This window comes from Hibiscus syriacus, unplaced genomic scaffold (assembly GCF_006381635.1).
Source record: "Hibiscus syriacus cultivar Baekdansim isolate YM2019G1 unplaced genomic scaffold, ASM638163v2 tig00110388_pilon, whole genome shotgun sequence".
In the NCBI taxonomy this organism is placed as follows: Eukaryota; Viridiplantae; Streptophyta; class Magnoliopsida; order Malvales; family Malvaceae; genus Hibiscus; species Hibiscus syriacus.
In genome coordinates this window covers 103,115-125,015 of record NW_024062718.1, presented here as the reverse complement: position 1 = coordinate 125,015, position 21,901 = coordinate 103,115, and the positions used below count along the sequence as shown (strand labels likewise).

General features: G+C 32.2%; 2 protein-coding genes and 1 pseudogene across 2 annotated transcripts; 1 reads left to right on the top strand and 2 right to left on the bottom strand.

Moving 5' to 3' along the window:
* Positions 1-416: 416 nt before the first annotated feature.
* Positions 417-3,925, bottom strand: LOC120122847 (annotated as a pseudogene).
* Positions 3,926-15,468: 11,543 nt separating this feature from the next.
* Positions 15,469-16,957, bottom strand: LOC120122975 (30S ribosomal protein S21, chloroplastic-like). The gene is made up of 2 exons (XM_039141997.1): positions 16,489-16,957; positions 15,469-15,722 (listed from the first exon to the last, which is right to left on the bottom strand). The coding sequence occupies exons 1-2, from the start codon at positions 16,908-16,910 to the stop codon at positions 15,611-15,613; spliced, it is 534 nt and encodes a 177-aa protein (XP_038997928.1). The 5' UTR covers positions 16,911-16,957; the 3' UTR covers positions 15,469-15,610.
* A 952-nt stretch (positions 16,958-17,909) lies between these two features.
* Positions 17,910-20,843, top strand: LOC120122846 (SWI/SNF complex component SNF12 homolog). Its single transcript, XM_039141894.1, has 3 exons — positions 17,910-18,052; positions 18,179-20,002; positions 20,450-20,843. The coding sequence occupies exons 2-3, from the start codon at positions 18,477-18,479 to the stop codon at positions 20,520-20,522; spliced, it is 1,599 nt and encodes a 532-aa protein (XP_038997825.1). The 5' UTR covers positions 17,910-18,052; positions 18,179-18,476; the 3' UTR covers positions 20,523-20,843.
* Positions 20,844-21,901: the final 1,058 nt, after the last annotated feature.

Here is a 21,901-nt window from a genome sequence, read left to right as displayed (position 1 = left end):
TATGAATACCAATTATATGCAGTTGATTATGACAAATCCTGCTGATAATTGTTCTTTGAAGCTGTTAAATTGATGGGAACTTTAGTTTTCAGATCTCCACTCAGTTTCTACTTTCTACCATAAAAAATGTGTATTCATATAATTTCAAAATCATTTAATAATAAAAAATGATTGCCTATTTAATTCTCGTTAATCATTTAGAATTTTTAAAATAATTTTGAAATTGAATGGCGAGATGTAAACATAAACAAATTCTATATAATATATTCCTGGGATCTTTACTGGAATTTAATATAAAAAGAATACATGGTCGCTGTTTCTCTGCTATGGAAAGGTAAACTGCAAAACTTAGAAGGAAAAAAAAAAACAAATGGAGATGTGTGGTTCACACTTCAATCAAATTAGCCTTTTTTTCCCTTTAATAATGATACATTAATTAATTAATTATGTTTTCCTTGCTCTTTGTGACTTGCCAGATGAGGAAAGGCAGTCAAAATGTTGTATGCCCTCAAGTCCTGTCTTGTCAGGATCCCAACAACAGCAGGTACCTGCAGATGAACCATGCAACTCGTTACAAAAATGGCGTAATAAGCAGATTCTATAAGGTTGGTAAAACGTAAACTCACCCCTGCGCCTTGATATTTCGGCACGATGAGCATATGCCGGAGTCCGACTTGTCGGAATAGAACCATGGCTTTAGCCACTGACATGCTTTCCACAACCGTGTAAGGTGTTGTATTGGTGAGGGGATGTAAATCGACATACATTTCCATTTCTTGAGCTGTCACGCCCACCTGCTCGATTTTCAGTTCCCTTTCGGATAACTCAACCCAGTTGAATTTCTCCCTCACTTCCCAGTCCTCGGTTCTCCGTTTCTCGGTTAGGAACCACTTTTTCTTCAGGGCTTGTACCAGGTGAGCTCTGAGGATCAATCCATGCAGTTCTGTTGCACCAGTGGCCACAGTACCTGGCACCGGTACATCCTCATCAACAATGGGGAATGCGTTATGCGTAGTGTTTTTCAATACATCGATGATATGGGACACCTTTTCGATCCCGCAAAGAGTGACCACCGGTGGCTTGGCATCAGCGAGTTCACCGACAGTGAAATTACGCATCCAGGGTTCAGGATTTGCATCCAGGAAAGGAAGGCCTTTAAGTTCAAGTATAATCTCATAGATGCTTGGGTTGAAACTGTCCCCAACGGTTTTCGCAATCAGAAGGACTATCATTGTTATTGGTAGCAAAAGAAGGTTGTTTGTGAGTTCGAGGAAGATCACACAAAGCGAAACCGTCATTCTCATCGAGCCGGACATTAGAGAGGCTGCACCGAGAACAGCATAAAGGCCTTGATCTAAATTTGTGTACGATCCCATGAGCATACCGAGAAGTCGACCGTAACCCGAGCCCATGAGGATGATAGGGAGGAAGAGACCAGAAGGAACTGCAATGCCAAAAGTAATGAGTCCCAGGATGCAATAGAGTGCAAAAAAGATCAATAATGAGGTATGCTGGAATTCTGAAGAGGTGTTGCTAGAGAAAATGTTTCGAACAGCATCGTCGTTCGTAGTAAGGAGGAGGGTAGCTAGATCATTGTAGTGACCAGCTGGACAGTTGAACTGCTTGAAGTTCCCGGCCCGATCATTCGTAGGACAAGCTTCCAAAAAAGAGGGGTCACAAGGTCTGCATTGAGCAAGAAATGGGAGACAATATTGGCAAACCGAGGTAAAGAGGGAGACGCCGAGAGCTAGAAGTAGTTTATGTAGTTTCCCTTTCCTGCAACAAAACGAACATAATATGTCATTGGTTACCAAGAACGAAGATCGGATTATCAGTTTCGAATTTGCTCATTAACTTACTGGTTAACGAGATTGTAGAGCCTAAGGACCTTATAGAGAACATGATTGTATAAGCTTCCCAAAAGTCCTCCAATAATTCCAATGATTATCACGGGGATTAAATCCATGGCATGGTAGCTCACTTTAACATCACTAACATCAAATATGATCAACCCTCCTGTTCCGAAAAGGCCACATTTCCCCGAATTGCAGATTTCGATGAATGCCCTAAGCACCACCACCACAACCGCCGTACTACAGAAAGTTCTCCACAGAAGGGCACTCCTCCACCATGTTGCAACCTCTTCAAGAGCGAATAGAACGCCTCCCACTGGAGCACGGAAAGCTGCACAAACACCCGACGAAGAACCACAGGTGATAATATCCCTGCGGTCGCGATCGTTGTTGAAGTAACGAAGCCAACGCCACTTAAGACGGTAGTTGTCGGGTCCGCCCTGCGCTAGTAAAGAAGCGATGCAACTCGCAATGTGCACTAAAGGCCCTTCTTTCCCCAGATCTAGACCAGCAGAAACTGCCCCAATGCTGCCAACAATCTACAATTATTGAAAATTCATCAGCATTGCAATTTATAATAAACAAAACAAAGTGAAAATTGTCTCATGCTTTATGTAGCAGCTTGTTTGTTTATGTTCTTGTCTTCATTGTCAATCGGATCCATTTTTAAAATAAAGGAACTTTTCGGACAAATCAACACAAGAATAAAATCACTGCAACTGGAGAGAACTCTCAAACATGTCTTCAAATATCGAACTGGATCATCGACCGAATTCCGAATCCAATCAACCTCTACTACTCATATTTCTATTGAATATTAAAACTGAAAGGCAGATATTAAGTCCAAGCTTCATTTTTAGTATCGAAATACAGGCCGAAAAGGTGAAAACTCGAAATCAACCCCCTGATGTGTGTACCCTGGTGCCAACCATAACAAAAGTCCTTGCCTCATATTAATCCTACTTACTGCAAGTAAATTTCCAGCAGTATGATTTAAACCTATGGCACTCGGATTCAGAGAATAGCAATTAGCCATGCATCCATGTACGAATATATGTCCGATACCGATATCGGACATGGGGAAAAACAAAGAGTTGGATCAAGCTTTGACCAGGCACATAAATTGAAAGCTAACCAACCTTGACAAGCAATGTTGTAGCACCAAACATGTTTGGAGTGTCGACTCCATTGAGATAAGCCTTGATTTCGGGAATTCCGGGACCAGCTGCGTCGGGGCGAAGAACACACACAAAACTGCAGCACTCAAGGTCAATAAAAAATTGACGCCGGTGAAAAAAACTAGACCAGATAAGTACCTGCAACAATTCAATTACTCAATATCAAAATCCAATTCAGATTCTCTTCAACATAAGCCAAAAGCTTTGCTTTTGAACTTTATCTTCGTCCTCAAGCAAAGGAATGAGAATAAGAAAGCTTTTACCTTTCCTCCTCGATGAAACCGACAATGGCAAGAAGCTTGTAGCCAGCAATGTTCTCAATAGCGAGATTGATGACAGTGGCAATCAATCCGGTCAGTAATCCAACAAGGAAAGCCAGTAACCATTTCAAGAATATGTATTGAAGAACTTGTACTCTGGATCTGCTTCTCCAATCATGCTTGAAAAGATCATTCTCATTGATCCTGCATCAACCAAATCAAAGATCAAGGAACTCAATCAAAACTCAACATGAAAAAAGAAAAGAAAAGAAAAAGTATTTGTTTTAAAGATCATTACTCATAATCCAAGCTTTCTATATGGGAAACAGTGGCTCCAACCAAGGCTAATGGACTGGTAGAAAGGGTTCTGTTTCTCTTCAAAAGCGGCTGATTCAGATAGTTGCTTTCGGGGTCTCTTTCTTCTTCGTGAACTACAGTTTCAGCTTCCATGGCGGTGTTGGGAGTTTCTGGTTTTACCAAATGGCTCGAATCATCCTCCATTGCGGAACAGAAAACTTTGGGGAGACAAGAAAAAGAATTAATGGAGATTTTGATGGCAGTTTTGGATTGAGAAATGGGTTGTTGTTAGTTAGTGTTTACATAAAGCTGGGAACTCGGAAATATTGGAAATGGCTCTTACTTCATCATCATGCACCTTAAACGTCTGCGTTACATTTGTCTTACCACATCTATAAGGTAACAATATTTTGTAAACTAAAGTCGAGTTTCTTATTTTCTTTTCTAGTATCTCAATTAATTTACCTTCGCCTACCCTTTTTTATGTGATTCAATTTTATATTTTTATTCACATGATTTATCCATTCAATTAAAAAAATAATTAAAAAAATTCTATTTATAACTTCTAAGCAACTATGATATTAAATATAATATCAAATTTAATATAATTCAACTTCGAACTTAATAAATTTATCTTTATATATATATATATATATTATGTCTCTGTATATTTGTTGACGGAGGCAAGTATGTCTCGTCGTGACTGAAGAGTATTTATAGTGGTTCTAGTTGGTGATATTAATATTCAGTTATTAAAAATACTTGGTATGTTAAATAGATCTAGTGTCAAATTCTTGGATTTAACCCTAATAGATCAGTCTTATCTATGCACAATAACAAATTAAAATTACATAAACAAAATTATATTTAAGGGTAACAAGGTATTTTATTTATTTATTTGGATAATTCTACTCATTAAGAATGGCTATTCAATTAAAAAAATGTAGATTTCTTTAATCCTATTTTAACTCCCAAATCTTGGAGAAATCTAATAAATCATAAAATAAGAAGAATTTAATAGATTAGATCCCAATAATTCATTTATTTTTATGTGGAGTAAGTATCAAAGATGAAAAAAATAATAGGAATTATTGTGGTGTGATGAGGAAAAGGGTTTTTTTTGTCAAATAAATGTGTGGAAATAATTATAAAAGTTGGACTTTTGGCTATAAATGATTGAGCCTCTCTCCCATGGACCAAGGGATTTTTTTTTCACATGCCCTTTTAATTCCATCATTTTCATACTTTTTATTTTATTTTTTCCGAATAATTTTCAAATTGCTAAAACTTTAATCATATTTTTAGAAATCGTGAATTTAGACGTATTTAAGTGATCTGTTAAAAAAAGTGATATTATTTTTATTTTAAGAATTTGGAAAATTATAGATAATTTTGAATATTATATAAAAATTGACCCCTACTTTAAACTAACGAGTGTTGAAACAAGTGGTTAGGATTCATGAATTTAAGTTTGTAAGTTCAATTTCGAATCTTACGACCATCACTTTTTGTGGGCAATTTGTAAATTCTTATGTAAATCTCAATTGGATCTTAAGTATGCCCTGGACTGAGGGAGTCACCCCTTACCTAAACTTTTTTGTACCCAATATATATATATATATATAAATTGATATTTTATTTTTTGAATTTAATAAACAAGTATGAGAATGGATCCTATAGAAAAACAAAGATTAAGATGATTTTATAAATCTAGTCCAGAAATTTTGAGTGTGGATATATACAAATAAAAAATTAAAAAATTAAAACTATACCATTGCTGATTTGCTTCAGCAAGTTGCAATTATGTCTGAGTTTTTGTCCACTTGGCAGCTTGTTTTCTTTTGATTTTTGCAATTTTAACTTGGCTCCATTTTTACCACAACTTTGGGCCCACACTACACAAAGATTTACTTTATTGTATTAGAAATTTGTAAAAGGGTGATTCAGCAGTGACATTGATTCAGTTTATTGATGTAATTTCTTTAATTTAATAAGAATAAAATATTAAACACAATTAAAAAAATAAACAAATAACCATCAGCTTAATCATTATTTGTAGATATTTATTATCACTTGTCTATCTTATCATGTATATGTATTTTTTAAATATATATTTTTATATTTGATTTAAAGTATGGTTAAGTAATTAAATTTAGTTTTTTTATTTGTGTTTTGATTATTTAATTATATATTTTAAATTTAGATTTTTTATTTAAATTGATATATGTTTTTTTTCAATTTAGCATTTATAATTTTATCCAATTAATTGTTATATTTAAAATAACATTTTTGATATTTTACCAAATTTCAAAATTAGTCCATTTTATTTATTTTTCCAATTAGAATAGATCTAATTTGAAATAATTCAATTTAAATCTAAAAATGAAGTTCATGTATCTAATCGAATAAAAAAACATATACACCAATTTGAACTAAAAAGTTGATTTCATATTTTTTATTTCAATTAAAAATCAAATTTAAGTATCTAATTAATTAAAAAATTCAAATAATAAATTAAACATTGAAACCAAAGTTAGATACTAAAACTATATGTTGACTATATTTTATTGTAAGTGTATATAATATATTATACAATCATATAAATTTTGATATATTACTGAGTTATTTTGTATAAAAATTTAATATATTTATGTTTTTCATTATTTTCACGTATGATAATTTTATAAAAAAAATATATGGTACATAGATTGTTTTAATTTTTTTTTTATAAAATTGATTGATTGAGACCTACAACTTAGGTGGTAGAGAGTTATTAATTATTTTACGATAAAATATATACTTTTGAATTTAAAGTTAGGGTTTAGAATTTTAAAATTTTATAGTTTGAGATTAGAATATATAAAATATATAAAAAATCTTTATACAATTATCAAATAAATTATTATCTAATTTTTTTAATCCCAAACTTTCTATTTCATCCATTTGTGTTAAAAAAAAAAAAAAATTAGGCTGGCAGATAAGCACGAACCTCGAGCACCATTTGTGATCAGACACGTGTAAGTCGAACCTGAAATAGATTATAAAGATCAACGATGGAGAAAAATCCGACCCTTGCGGCAATTGAAGGCTAACCTTATCCAAATTGTTCTGTTTTTGAAATATTATCAAAATTATCCTACAAAATCTTCAAAATTCAGATTTCGAAATAAAAATGTGGAATTGTTAACAACAATCATCAAAACATTTCATTTTAAAAATAATTATTTTATATTTAATCAACCAAAAAATAAAAAAATACTCTTTGAAAAAAATAAACTATACTTTCTTTTTCTTGAAAATAAATAAAATTATTTATTTTTATTTATTTTTTGCTTTTAAACAAAATACGATCTGGATATGGCTTCAATGATGGGTCTAAATAATTCAAAAACGACGTGGTGGAATTATTGGGATCATAATTATAAACTTAGGTTTTTGGTCCTTTTGGTCCCCACAGTTTCATTTTGTTGATGATCTGTCTGTTCAACCAAGACTTCATTTTAATTTCATTAAATTGTAAAGAAAAGCTAATTTTTTACTTGGTCCCACAATTATAAAAAGGATAAAGTACATAAATGGTTTTTTGATTATATGATATTATTTTATTGAGATTTTTATTATTAAAGTTATAAAATAGTCATTTAACTATAAGGTGATGTTTTTGTTTAGTCCCATGGCTATTGAATGTTATAAAATAGTTACATGAATATTCTATGTTCTAAACTTGTCACTTTTTGTAAAAAATTGAGAGTAGTCTGAGATTGACGTGAGCTACTGATTGAAATATGATAAAATCTGATCGTAGAACTATTTGATCTGTATTTTATGGACCGACTCTCTATTTACATTATGTCATCGAGTCGGTGCTTGAAATATTATTATGTCGAACCAGTACTTGAAAGCAACAACGGTACCAATAGACATCATTAAAATATAATTTTGTCATTTCAATCAGCGGGTTAGCATCCAGCTCGGACTGTCATTATTTTATTAATGAAAAAGGACTATTTTAAAATATATGAATAGTTGAGTGATCATTTTATAACTTCTAATAATCGAAAGACTCAATAAAATAATTTCTTATATTCGGGAGATCATTTGTGTACTTTACCCTTAAAAATGAAACAGGTTTAATTAAAGTTAAAAGCCACGTGGCAAACATCGCATGAGTCACCAGCAGACATGTTAAACCCATTAGGCCAACCGGAGAGTCTTAGACCATGTTTTGTCTTTTTGGATATATCTATTAGCGGTGTGTTTGGTTCACAGAATGTAAGATTATCAGTGGGAATGTAAGATTACCAGAGAATAGGATTACTGAGAATGTTGTATTTTGTGTTTGGTTGGCTTAGCAGGAATGTAAGATTACCGTGTTTGGTTAAAGAATAAAAATTATTAGAATGTATATTTGACCCAATTGTCTTTATTATATATTTATTTTTTAACAAATTAGAAATTATTTATGTATTTTCTTTAAAAAAATTAAATTCATAAAATTTATATATATTTTTTACAAAATTAAAAATATAAAAAAATTAATGAAAAGTAAAATTTTATTTTAACCACTAAACTTCATATAAAATTTAAATTATAGATTTTTTTTTTGTAAATCTAAAATAGTTTAAGAATAAATTTGTAATTTAACCTTCGTAGAATTTTTATTATTCAAGAATAATATTTTTGAATGAAAAAAATTTAAGGGCATTTTAGTCCAAAACGCCGGTAATCCAACAATATCTAAGGAAAGGGAGGTAATGACATTCCCGGTAATATACCCAAAAAAATCTACTATTGATAATCTTACATTACCAGGAATGGAATTCCTGGGCTAACCAAACGGAGAATGTGAATTTCATTCTATAGGAATCCTACATTCTCTTATCCAAACACCCCCTTAGTGTTTTACCCAAATTTGAATTCAATTGTGTTTTCTCATTTATACTTAGGGGGTGTTTGGTTTCAAGGATTGTGAGATTCTATGGGATGGGAATCCCACATTCCCATGTTTGGTTGGCGAGAATCTCTTTCCCGATAATGTTTTATTACCAATAGTAGATTTTTTGGGGTATATTACCGGGAATGTCATTACCTCCCTTCCCTTAGGTATTGTAACATTACCGGCGTTTTGGACTAAAATGCCCTTAAATTTTTTTTTCAAAAATATCATTATTCTGTCATTGAATAATAAAAATTCTACGAATGTTAAATTACAAATTTATTCTTAAATTATTTTAGATTTACAAAAAAAATCTATAATTAAAATTTGATATGAAGTTCAGAGGTTAAAAAAATTTTACCCTTTCATTAAACCTTTTTTATATTTTTAATAATTATATAAATATTATAAATTTAATTTTTTAAAGAAAATATATAAATATTTTACAATTTGTAATATTATACAAATATATAATAAAGACAATTTAGTCAAATATACATTCTAATAATCTTTTATTCCTTTAACCAAACACGATAATCTTACATTCTGCTAAACCAACCAAACACAAAATACAACATTCCCAGTAATCTTATTCTCGTGTAATCTTTTATTCCCACTAGTAATCTTACATTCCGTGAACCAAACGCACCCTTATAGTCTTATTATGTTTTTTTATAATTGATATAAAAAAATATTATATTAAATAATTTTCAAAATCTGACAACACCACTTAAGCCGGCAACTCTCAACCACCTGATTTGAAGAATTAAAAAATAAATTATATTTTTATTTTTAAAAATAAGAGACAACCTCTCGGCATTTGGTTGGATGAAATCTCTTGAAATTGGTGAGAATTGAAATCCAATTCCACCACTTTCCATGTTTGGTTCAAGTTTTTCAAAAGAATTGGAATTCCTGATGGAATTCAGTTCTATCAAATGAGGGAAAGTGAATTCCATCAAAAAATAGATGAAATTCAATTTCCTTGTTGGATGGAATTGAAATTTGACCATACTACCCTCATCAATCATTTGGTAACTTATTCATATATTAAATAAAAATATTTTTTTATTATTTCGGGTCGCATCGGTTTCTAATTCATATATTCAGGTCGGGTCGGGTCGGGTGAAACTTTATTTTGGTCGGGTAGGATCGGGTTTTTTTAAGTGTGATATTCGGGTCGAGTTGGGTTCGTGTTTAGGGTGAAAAAAACTGGACCGACCCGAAAATATATATAATTCAGGTCGGGCCGGATTAAGTCACTGTTTTTATTAAATAAAAATATTTTTTTATTATTTCGGGTCGGGTCGGGTTGGATTTCTAATTCATATATTCGGGTCAGGTCAGATGAAACTTTATTTTGTTCGGGTCGGGTTTTTTAAGTGTGATATTCGGGTCGAGTTTGGTCGGGTTTTTTTTAAGTGTGATATTCGGGTCGGGTCGGATTAAGTCACTGTTTTTATTAAATAAAAATAATTTTTTATTATTTCAGGTCGGGTCGGATTTCTAATTAATATATTTGGGTCGGGTCGGATGAAACTTTATTTTGTTCGGGTCAGGTCGGATTTTTTAAGTGTGATATTCGGGTCGGGTTCGGGTTTAGGGTTAAAAAAACCGAACCGACCCAAAAATATATATAATTCGGGTCGGGTCAGATTAAGTCACTGTTTTTATTAAATAAAAATAATTTTTTATTATTTCAGGTAGGGTCTGGTCGAATGAAACTTTATTTTGTTCGGGTAGGGTTTTTTAAGTGTGATATTCGGGTCGAGTCGGGTCGGATTTTTTTAAGTGTGATATTCGGGTCGGGTTCGGTTAGGGTGAAAAAAACCAGATCGACCTGAAAAAAATATAATTTTACCTTATATATTTAGGAATAATTACAATAATACCCCTCTATATATAATTTTTTTCAATTAAGTCAATGTTTTTATTAAATACAAATATTTTTTTAGTATTTTGAGTCGTGTCGGGTCGAATTTCTAATTCATATATTAAATAAAAATAGTTTTTGGTAACTAATTAACATACTCCGATTAGAATGTATTGAAATATTGCTATATCTTTTGGTAACTTATTAACATATTTTGATTGCGATGATTTTAACTTATAATGTTTATTAGCATGATTTTTATAATTTATTAAAATGAATAATCAATCAATAAAATGAAAATTTAATATTTTTTTAATTTTTATAATATATTACTACATGTAAGTTATAAAATAAACTAAAATAAAGCAAAAAAACAAGAAGGGTAATTCTGTCATTTTACATTACTGAAATCAAATTCATCTGACATGTCTGCGAACCAAACATAATATGGAATTGGATTCAATTCCTATAGATTCCAATTCCTTCACAGATTCTAATTCTCTCATAAACATTCCAACGAACTAAACGCCACCTAAAATGTAGGAGGAAACATTTTGAGGGCACCACTTCTGTAGGAAGATGATAACGGAGTCAACCAATCAAACAGCTTATTTTTTGGTATAACCATTAATATTATAAATTTAATATATTGATCGATTAATTTAAATTAAATATTATATAAATTTATTATAAAGATGATTTTCTCAATATAATTTATTTCATTCATAATACTAAAATTTCAACCTTTGATATTGACTAAAAAATCTAATATCTTATTATATTATATCATTATATCAATTGATTATTAATAGAAAAAAATCTATTTAAGAAATAAAGAAAGTTAAAATAAATAAAAAAGCATCTGAAACAATAACACAAAAGCCAGAAAAATAAAATCAAAATAGATCGAAATGTCTCTACTGCTAACCGTAAGAACTCCAAAATCAAGGTAAAATATTTTTTAATTAATCATTGATATCTGATTATTTATTGATTAATTCAGATTAAATATTATAAAGATGAGAATAATTTTTTAAATCCAATTTACTCGTTCACAAACGTTAACATCTGAACCATTTGATCAATCAAATTGAGGACTAGAAGATACGTTTAGTTGAATATGTAATATACAATAAATGTGGATGTCATATAAAAAATAATTCATTGCCCACGTGATTATTTTATAAAGTCTAGGCATATCAAATATTTGATTGACTTTATATCATTTAAATAGACTGCAGAAAGGAACCGAAAATCCTAATTTCAATATAGTTTTTCATTTATCAAATTAAATCGGTTTGCAATTTGCAAATTTTAATTTCCTTCACTTGCGAGAAAATGATATTATTATTTATTATCGACTAATCTAATAATTTTTTTGCTATTTATTTGTTTATGCATTTGTACATCTTTCTTATGATATATACGATCGTCTTCATATACGACTTTAACATAAGGTTATATTTTGCTCCTACAAATTCACTAACAACGTCACCAAAAGATCTAGAATTCGTCAAAACATCATCCGTCAAATATTTAAGAACAATATTTAAATATTATAATTAAACATGAACCAAGCGATTTCATCGGTTAAAAGATGATTATTATTCGTTGAAATTCTAGATTCGAACACTTTAACTGTAGAAATATGCAAGTGTTCTTTATTAAATAGTTGAAATTATTTTAAACAAATATTGCTATATAATTACTCTAACCTAATAAGAAAAATAGTATAATTGAATTTTATTTCAACAGATGAACATTAATTCCGACCCAGATCTGGCAGTTGAGAGGATATATAGAGAAATGATAATGTTCATAATTAAAATGCGCCCTACTGTTTCCTCGTTGTTTTATTATTATTAGTTATGCGCAGTGCGAATCACATGATGAATTAAATACTATTAGTTCGGTCCATCTTCAAGCTTTCACAAGACAAAATATAATCAAAGTTCTCTCTGATTCCATATGATTAAAAATAATTTATTAAAGAAGACATTGAAATTGGAAAATTCCACACCCTTTTTGGTCTGAACATACCGATTGATGAATAATTTGGATGATTACTCGTGAATACAAATATTCTTTATTTTATTTTATTTATTTTGCGTAGTTTATTGGAAAAGAAAAACTAGAACCTAATTAATTTAATTACTTGACACTCGTAGTTGCTTAATATCGTAAGAGATATGGTACGACAGGTCTGAAATCTCCTCTCAATTATAACACCTTGTTTTTCTAAATCATTTTTCTTTTAATCTTCGGTCACAAGAAAAAAGATGGGTAAAGTAAATAAAAAGTCCACTTACTATAGAGTTCTCCTTTTGAGTCCCTCAACTATTGAAAGTTATAAAATAATACTTCGACTATAAGACATTATTTTGTTGGATCCCCGATAATTAAAAGTTATAAAATAGTCATTCGACTATTCATATGTTCCAAACTCATCATTTTTCATTAAAAATTATCGGTCGTCTGAACTGGACGTTAACATGCTCACTGGATACGATCAAAATATGAATGCGAAACTATTTGAGTTGTATTTTGTGGACCTAGTCTCTGTTTACATTATGACTTATGTCATTGAGTCTAGGGATGGACATGGGTCGGGTTTGGGTATGGTTTCTGCCAAACCAACTCGACCCAAAAATTTTACATCCTTCACATGATCTGACCCGACCTGACCCGAAAAATATATACCCTCCACTCAACCTGAACCCGACCAGATTTTTTGAGATAAAATTTGAACTTGATCCGACCCAAAATAATAATAAAAAAATACTTTTATTCAATAAAAATAGTGATTTAATTGAAAATATAATATATAGAGAGGGGTATTATTGTAATTATGCATGAATATATAAGGTAAAATTATATATTTTTTGGGTCGGGTTGGGCCTTTTTCACTCTAAACACAAACCTGACCCGAACATCACCTTTAAAAAACGACATGATCGGATCTAATCAGATCATAACCCGTTGGGTTCAGATCCCATATCCATCCCTAATTGAGTCAGTGCTTGAAAGCAATAACGGTGCCAGTAGACATCATTAAAATAGATTTTTTTTCCATATTTCAATTAGAATGTTAACGTCCAACTGAGACACCATCAATATTTTAACGAAAAATGACGAGTTTAAAACATATCAATAGTCGATTGATTATTTTATAACTTTTAATAATTGAAGGACTTGACAAAGCACTGCCATATAGTCGAGGGATGATTTTGTAACTTTAAATAATCAAAGGACTCAATAAAATAATATATTATAGTCGGAGATTATTTATGTATTTTACCCATAAAGTTTAGGTAATGGGAAAATACTTAGTCCATGGTTAGGGTATGTCACCGAGCTCCTACACCGACAACATAAAAGAGTTGAATGTGATACTTATAAATTATATATCAAGTAATATTATTTATAAAAATAATAAGTATTTGATCAAATCAAGTAATGAGTATTATAAAAAATTAAATTTAATAAAATTTAAATTTTTATTTTTATTTTTTTTCTTTTATAGGTGAACTCCAAAATTATGTGTGCATGTCTTATGCACTCTCAAATTCAAATAGAGGTTGAGGAGTGGTTGAGAGATTGATAACCGTCCTTTGAACAATTTTATTCCCTTTGTTATCTTTATAAAAGGGAAATCTTTCCCTTTTTATTTTACATATTGAAGTATTTACTTTTTTTTCTCTTTCAAAAAAAGAATAATTTCAATTAAGTTTCATCCCTACTCGGGTGTATAAATATAGAAGCTTTGTATTAAAATTGTGAGCAAGGATGTGCATGTGTCAGGTTTCGGCCAACCCAACCTGACTAAAAAATTTTATATCCTTCACCTAATCCCGTAAGCTTTGTCTAGGGTGGACACTGAAATCCAAATTTCTTTATATTATTAGTTCATTTTATTGAAGATGTTCGCCCTGAAATTTTATTTGTGTCTATCCTATACAAAAAAATTTATATTATTAATATATATGTGCTAACCCTAAAAAATATTCCTGGATCCATCACTCTTAACACTCAAATACAACGAGCGTCCGAACATCAATTCCTCTGCAAAAACTTTTGGAATTGGAATTGATATCTACATTCGCCTCAGTGAAACGAAGCTCAAACATTTCGATGAGGTGAGCTTTTGACTCGAATTTTGTCAGCCATGTGATATTATATCATATACCATACCATGCGTGTTTCGAATGAGTAGCCAAAATTCACATGACTGTCACCTTTATCATGGTGGGCTCATCAGAAATATTGTCATATGCATGCATGGTGTGGGACAAGTTTTGCCCAATTGTGATGTATCCAACAAAAATGTCTGGATAACTTTAGAGAGAGACAAAACAACAATGATTCACACTTTTCCCATTCCATTACAGTAAATTAAGACTTAAAAAAGTTGTTAGAATTTGAGCTGATGCGTTTGTAGGGTTTATATTATAAATGACCAAGAAAGATTCTAAATTGATACCGCTTGTAATCATCCCAAATTATTAAAAAAAATTGTTGGGTTCAGATAAACATGTAAACTAGTCAAATTCTTCTCCGTTAATTTTTCATCTACTATTATTCAGTACAAACTTAATCATCATTTATAAGTATGATCTATACGTAAACAATATTAGAAGCACATCAGAACAGATATCAAGCTTATGTAGCAAAATACATCAAGGAGACGGAAGCAACCTATGTAAATCTGAAAGCATCAATAAGTTGTTGAAAGTGAAACAAGAAACCATGAATTTCAGTTCCTTCATAAGCACCTGGATTACAGAATTTCGATATCGAAAATAACTCGAACAAGTTTCATGAGAAAGCTTCAAGCAATATCTCGTTTTTCAGCTGTCTTGTTGCAACAGATTTTCGGAGACGATGATGTTGTCATGCCTGAGAAAAAGAATTTTGCAATCTCTTTTGCAACTTGGTGTGAGAATGAGGAAAAAGAACTAAGGAAAACATAACTGAATACAAACTTCCATACATGTATCTACCACTGATTACCTTCCTATATAGCTATGGGGAAAACATGGTATTGGACAAACTGCCTTGGATTCGATTAAAGAATGAAAATCTTTACTTCATACACGTTAAAAGTGACAGCCGCAACACAAGTGGCGAGGTTCATTGTAATGACAGCCTACAATAGACAATGCCCCCTAAAGAATCAAAGAGATTTAGAAGATAAAAGGCATGGAAAAATGTGATCAATAGGGAATGTCTCCATCTGGCATGTCCCAATTATCTTCATCATCTTCATCCCTCTTCTTTGTAGATTCTTCTTGTTTGTTTAGGTTTGAGAATCTTGCTTGAGGACGCCTAAATTATAGTGCATGGGAGAAGATAGCCATCACTAATCATTTTCAACCAGATATTACCAACTAAAGATGAACACAAGGTGCCTCTAGCATTGGCATTTACTTGAAGAAACATAGTTTTAACCAAAGAATACAGCAAAAAAAAAAAAAAAAATAGATTGAACGTTGATCCTAAACTCAACAAGAACAATAAATATGCTAGACATTCACAGAGATTCAGAGCTGAATAGAGATATAATGCTCTATGATACGCATATTGGTTTGAAAACATGCTTTTCTTGAACACAGCTACTCTACATTGGTGGCGGATGCAAAGCATGTCCAGGGTGGGCACGAATCTGAATTTCTTTATATTAATTATTATTTTTACTATCGGTGACCACCATAAAATTTTATTTATGCACATCACATATGAAAAAAACTCAATGATTAATATATGAGTGCCCATCTAAAAAATATTTTTGGACCCGCCGATTCTACATGCTCAATCTTGATGTCTTCATTCTATATTTGGATTTGGAAGACAATTACATGGAGAATGCTCAACTCAACCAAAGAAAACTACACAAGCTTCAATTTTTATGGCTAAGACACAAATACCCCAACAGTAGAAAAAACCCCCAAAAATTCCATACTAAAAGAAAGATCAATGCTATTCAATTGAACAAAAGTCCAAACAAAATAAGCTAAACATAAGAAAAAATATCCAAAGTTCCTTTTTTTTCACTTTGTTATTCTTCATTAAAAAAGGGGGAGGGGGCCTTTACCTTCTACGATTACGCTTAGCAGCCTCTCGTGACTTGCGTTTCTTCTCATCTTGCTTATTCTCAAAGAACTTCCTTCTCTTACACTCTTGAATAACGCCAGCTCTCATAACCTCTCTTCTGAACCTGTTAAGCAGCCTCTCTTCAGGCTCATTGTCATCCACAATGACCTGAACATTATAAGCTGATCTGAAGAAAAGGGTATTTGCATATGCAAGAGAAGGGGATATAACAGATAACAATTCAGTGGATAATGGAGATGATTGATCCTCTTGAGCTGACACTGAAAGGGCAGTGTTTTTGGGTTTTGGGGAAGAAAGTGAGAGTCTGTTGAATGGTGGAGCTTTGGAGGGTGGAGGTGTAGTGGAAGGTAAAAGGAAGGAGATGAAGTTTGAGAATGGAGCAGCCATTGTTTTGGAAGGCATGAGCTTCAGTTTGTGGATAGGGGAATGCTATTGCCTTTGCTTATTTTGCAATCGTTAATTTTGAGGCTATTAGGTTTTGGGCTAAATTTTATGTGATTTTATCTAAGAAGCTTTGGGTCATAAAAGTTTTGATTGGATCCAATAAATATTAGTATTCAGTAACAAAATTTATTGACTAATAAAAAAAATTAATCACGCATGCAGTGTTTAATTTCCACATTAATTTTTCAATAAATATAATAAAATAAAATTTATAATATATTCAAGATTATATTTATTTGTTACAATATTGATGTTTCTTGTTTTGGACTTTTAGATTAGATTTAGATACAATGTTTGCGTTCGTAGATAGTTTACTCACGATGCTTGGTTTCGATTTACGTTTGTCGATGGTCTTTTAGTAGTTTAATCTCATGTTGTGTTTCGTTTGTTGATGCAATTATATTTGTTCGTATTTATCTTTTGTTGAAATTTTTAAATTATTTTTTCACATTTTCCTTATGTGGTATGTGTAAGATCTCAATTAGTCAGTTTCTTGTATCAATGATTATATAATAATGTCTTAATTACGTGTTTAGTTTACGAGTACAATTGTAAACTTTTATTTTAATTTTAAATATTTTCATCAACTTAAATAAAATTAGCTACTTCTGTTGTAAAAAAAATAATACATTTAAAAGTCATATGATTTCACGTAATTATCTTATTAGTGAAAAATAATTTATTAAGAAAAATCACATCATCTGTCACCTTACCTAATAACGTTAGTAATTATTTTGTTAATTTTAAAAATTTAATGAGGAAATATAAACTTATTTATATTGCAGTGTCCATTTCTGTAATTTATCCAATTTTATAATAAACCTTTGAAACAAATCATTAATATCATTAAATAAACATGAACCAAGTCGGGTTTTAGATGCGGTAGGTAACTCCACCCGTAATATTGTAGCAGGCTGAGCCCGGTCCTTTTTCTAGGTCGGGTTCGAATTCAGGCCCGGGTATAGATGTTTGGTAAATGGGGAAAAAAATACTCAACATGAGAGAGAAAAGGAAGAAATTGGGAGAGAGAAGAGACGAACTCTCTGTGTAGCTGCTGATCTTGGAAAGCCAAAGACGCTTAAAATCTTTTTCACTCTTTCGTAAGATCATTTCCTCTTTTTCGTTTCCTTTCTTTTTTTTCAATTTAACGTTTCTAATTCTCTCTTTCAAGTTTATATTATTTTCCTTAATCTCATAATGTAATTCAAATTCTTCATTTCTTGCAGTTTTCATCTTTGTTTCCCCTTAATTTTTCCCTTTGTTTCATATTAGAAGCTTTTTTGGGGGGTAAAATTTAGATCAAATTCAGCGCCTCTGGGGGATTTTTGCAAAATTAGGGCTTTTTTGGGAGGTTTAGGTGCCCTTTAAGGTTGAGCTTCTGAAGGTTTTAATTTGAAGGGAATTATTGCTTCTTTGGGTTTTCTTGGTTAGTGGATGTTTGCTGATATAGCTTGCAATTTACTTTGTTGCGGATGTTTTAGATCTTGGTGGATATTTGAGATTTCCGGGTGAATTAGATTACTAATGTCTATGAATGGGAATAATCCCCCAAAAGGCCTTGGGGCGTCTTCATCACCCTTTGGTAACACGGGGATGGTGCCTGCTCCTATGCCTGGAAACCCTGGATTCTCACAAGCACAACTCGGTGCTGGTTTTCAAGCTCAGTATCAGCTATCCCAAGCTCAGGCCCTTGCTCAGGCTCAGTCGAAAGCTCAGGCTCATGCTCAACTCCAAGTACATTTACAAGCTCAAGGTTTGTCCCTTAACCAGGTTCAGAATGCTGCCATTGGGAATTTAGGTTCGTCTTCGCCTTCCATGTCTACTCCTGGCGGTGCAAATGCAAAGAGGATCCTTCAAAAGCCCCCCATGCACCCTCCTGGCGTCCCTATGATGAACACAATATCACCTTTGAGAACAATGGAACTTACACCCGCTGCACGTAGAAAGAAGCAAAAGCTTCCTGACAAACAGCTACAAGATCAAGTGGCGGCAATTCTTCCCGAATCTGCTTTGTATACCCAGCTTCTTGAGTTTGAGTCACGTGTTGATGCCACATTAGCCAGGAAAAAAGTTGACATTCAGGAAGCACTTAAGAATCCACCTTGTGTTCAGAAAACTCTTCGAATATATGTTTTCAACACATTTGCTAATCAGATTAAGACTATTCCGCAGAAGCCTAATGCAGAGCCTCCTACGTGGACCCTGAAGATAATTGGGAGAATCCTAGAAGATGGAGTAGATCCAGATCAACCTGGGCTTGTTCATAAAACAAACCCTTTATACCCAAAGTTTTCATCTTTCTTCAAGAGAGTGACAATTTCCCTGGACCAAAGACTATACCCAGATAATCATATCATTATATGGGAGCATGCTCGATCACCTACCCCTAATGAAGGTTTTGAGGTGAAGAGAAAAGGGGATAAGGAGTTTACTGTGAATATAAGGTTGGAAATCAATTATGTGCCAGAGAAGTTCAAGCTTTCTTCAGCTTTGATGGAAGTCCTTGGTATTGAGGTTGACACACGCCCCAGAATTATTGCTGCAATTTGGCATTATGTGAAGGCTAGAAAACTTCAAAACCCAAATGATCCGTCTTTCTTTAATTGTGACCCGCCACTTCTTAAAGTTTTTGGGGAAGAAAAAGTGAAATTTATCATGGTTCCACAGAAGATATCACAGCATTTGTCTCTTCCACCACCCATCCATTTGGAGCATAAGATCAAGCTTTCTGGGAATAGTCCTGTTGGGACTGCATGCTATGATGTGTTAGTGGATGTGCCCTTTCCCATACAGAGGGATCTGTCTGCTCTTTTGTCAAATGCAGAAAAGAGCAAAGAGATAGAGGCTTGTGATGAAGCAATATGTGGCGCCATAAGGAAAATTCATGAGCACCGTAGAAGGCGGGCATTCTTTTTAGGTTTCAGTCAATCACCAGTGGAGTTTATTAATGCATTAATTGAGTCTCAGAGCCTGGATGTGAAAATGGTAGCTGGGGAAGCTAGTCGAAGTGCTGAAACAGAGCGACAATCAGATTTCTTCAACCAACCATGGTAAGTTCATTTTTCTGTTTAGATAAAGTTGTTATTGTTGAATTTTGGATCATTTACTTCAAGTTTAAAACCTAGCCTTTCACTTTAAGATATTCAGTAAATTCCACTGATGAATGATAATATCATTTTTCCTTGTTTTTTTTTCTTTTGCTGGAGACAGCTGACAAATCAGTCATTATATGTTTAATCCATACCGGCATCTTGTTTAAGATTTGAGATTTACTCATAAAAATTTTGAGTGACAATTTTCAATACTTGAGATAAATTTGTTAGCTGGTCTGAGTAGTCCACTCTTTTGTATATATTACACATGCTTGGATTGGATTACATTCACATGCTTTCTCTAAATTAATTTCTTATAGAAAACCTTTTGAGAGCAATAATGGTGATAATAATATTTGTGAAGAATGAAGATCAATCAAGTTTCTCTTTTGGTGACTCTAACAGGGTCGAAGATGCTGTTATCCGCTATTTGAATCGCAAGCCAGCTGCTGGAAGTGATGCACCAGGAGGCATTTGAACCATGGTTCCGAAGCTATAATTGGCACCTGGTATGTTCTTTCATTGATTTGAATTCATGTATCAATAGGAGACCCATTCCTTCGAATGGGAATAGAATGGTAATGTTGTTGGATGGCAATTGGGAGGGATGTAGAAAAGGAAGTAGCTTGTTTAGGCATAAATATCATCAAACTTTTTTACCTAAGAAAAGTAGAAATTAGCAAGAAAGTTTTTATTTTGTTTAAAATTGTAATTATATGTGGTAGATTCATGGCTGCTTTCTTGGTTTGACATCAATGTTTCTTCTTGGTTTATATCATGGAAATGCAGTGTTTATGAATGCCGATTGACAACTGAAAATGCTCAATTATTATATTTGGTCGATTATTATCATAGGCAAGTAAGAACAATAATTTTTTTACCAAATTTACCCTTGATGTAAATATTTTTCGCAGGTATAAAACAAAAGTGCCGAGGGTGTCTGAAGTTATAGTTTGATTTTTTTTTCCTATTAAAGAAGTCAACAATTTAGATACTCCAAAATGATCACATATAACACTATGAAATCGTGCAAATCTTTAGAAGGAACCATGTTGCAAAGCTTTATGTTTCCTCGATGGTTTAAACTTTAGTTGCATAAAATTTTTTTAGATGTTTAATAGTTTCAAATATTGTTATATGAGGAGTTATTATTATGTTTTTTTTTTTGAAATTTTTGTTTTTAAAAAAGTATTATTTAAAAAACATTTCAAAAAAATTCCTCTCCTCAGTGTCCCCCATCGTAGACCCCCACCCCCTTCATCCCCGCTGAAAGATCCGTGGAATTGGGCAATTCCACCAGCACCTTTGCATCAAACGTATTACACCCTTAATTTAGGGATTTAGGGGATTAGGTAACAGTATGGAAAGAGTGGAGTAGTGCATGGGTAATCGTACGACTATGACAACAGTGACCGATGATAACTGATGACGATTATGTTTCAGAACGGCAAAATTGAGAGAAATTTTAAAGAAATTTGGGTATTTTCTAAAAAATAATAATATTTTTATTTTTTTGAACAATATGATATCGGCATCTCAATTAACGGCGAAAAGTTAATAGTAAAATTTAAGGTGTAACGTTAGAAAGGTTAAGCATATATTTTGAGCAAAGAATTTTTTAGACACATAAAATTAATTTTAAATATAATTTGAACTCTTATTTTTACATAAAATCTTAGTTGAAAATACAAAAGAATCCATTAATACAGTACCACGAATAAAGCCAACAGAACTATTTTTAACTATACGAACGGTAAAGCGTGTGCCACATATATCAGGATGCTAGCCAGGTTATTAGTTCATTTTACATATTTGAGTGGCCGACGCGGACATGAACTCGATGCCATGAAGTGTTGA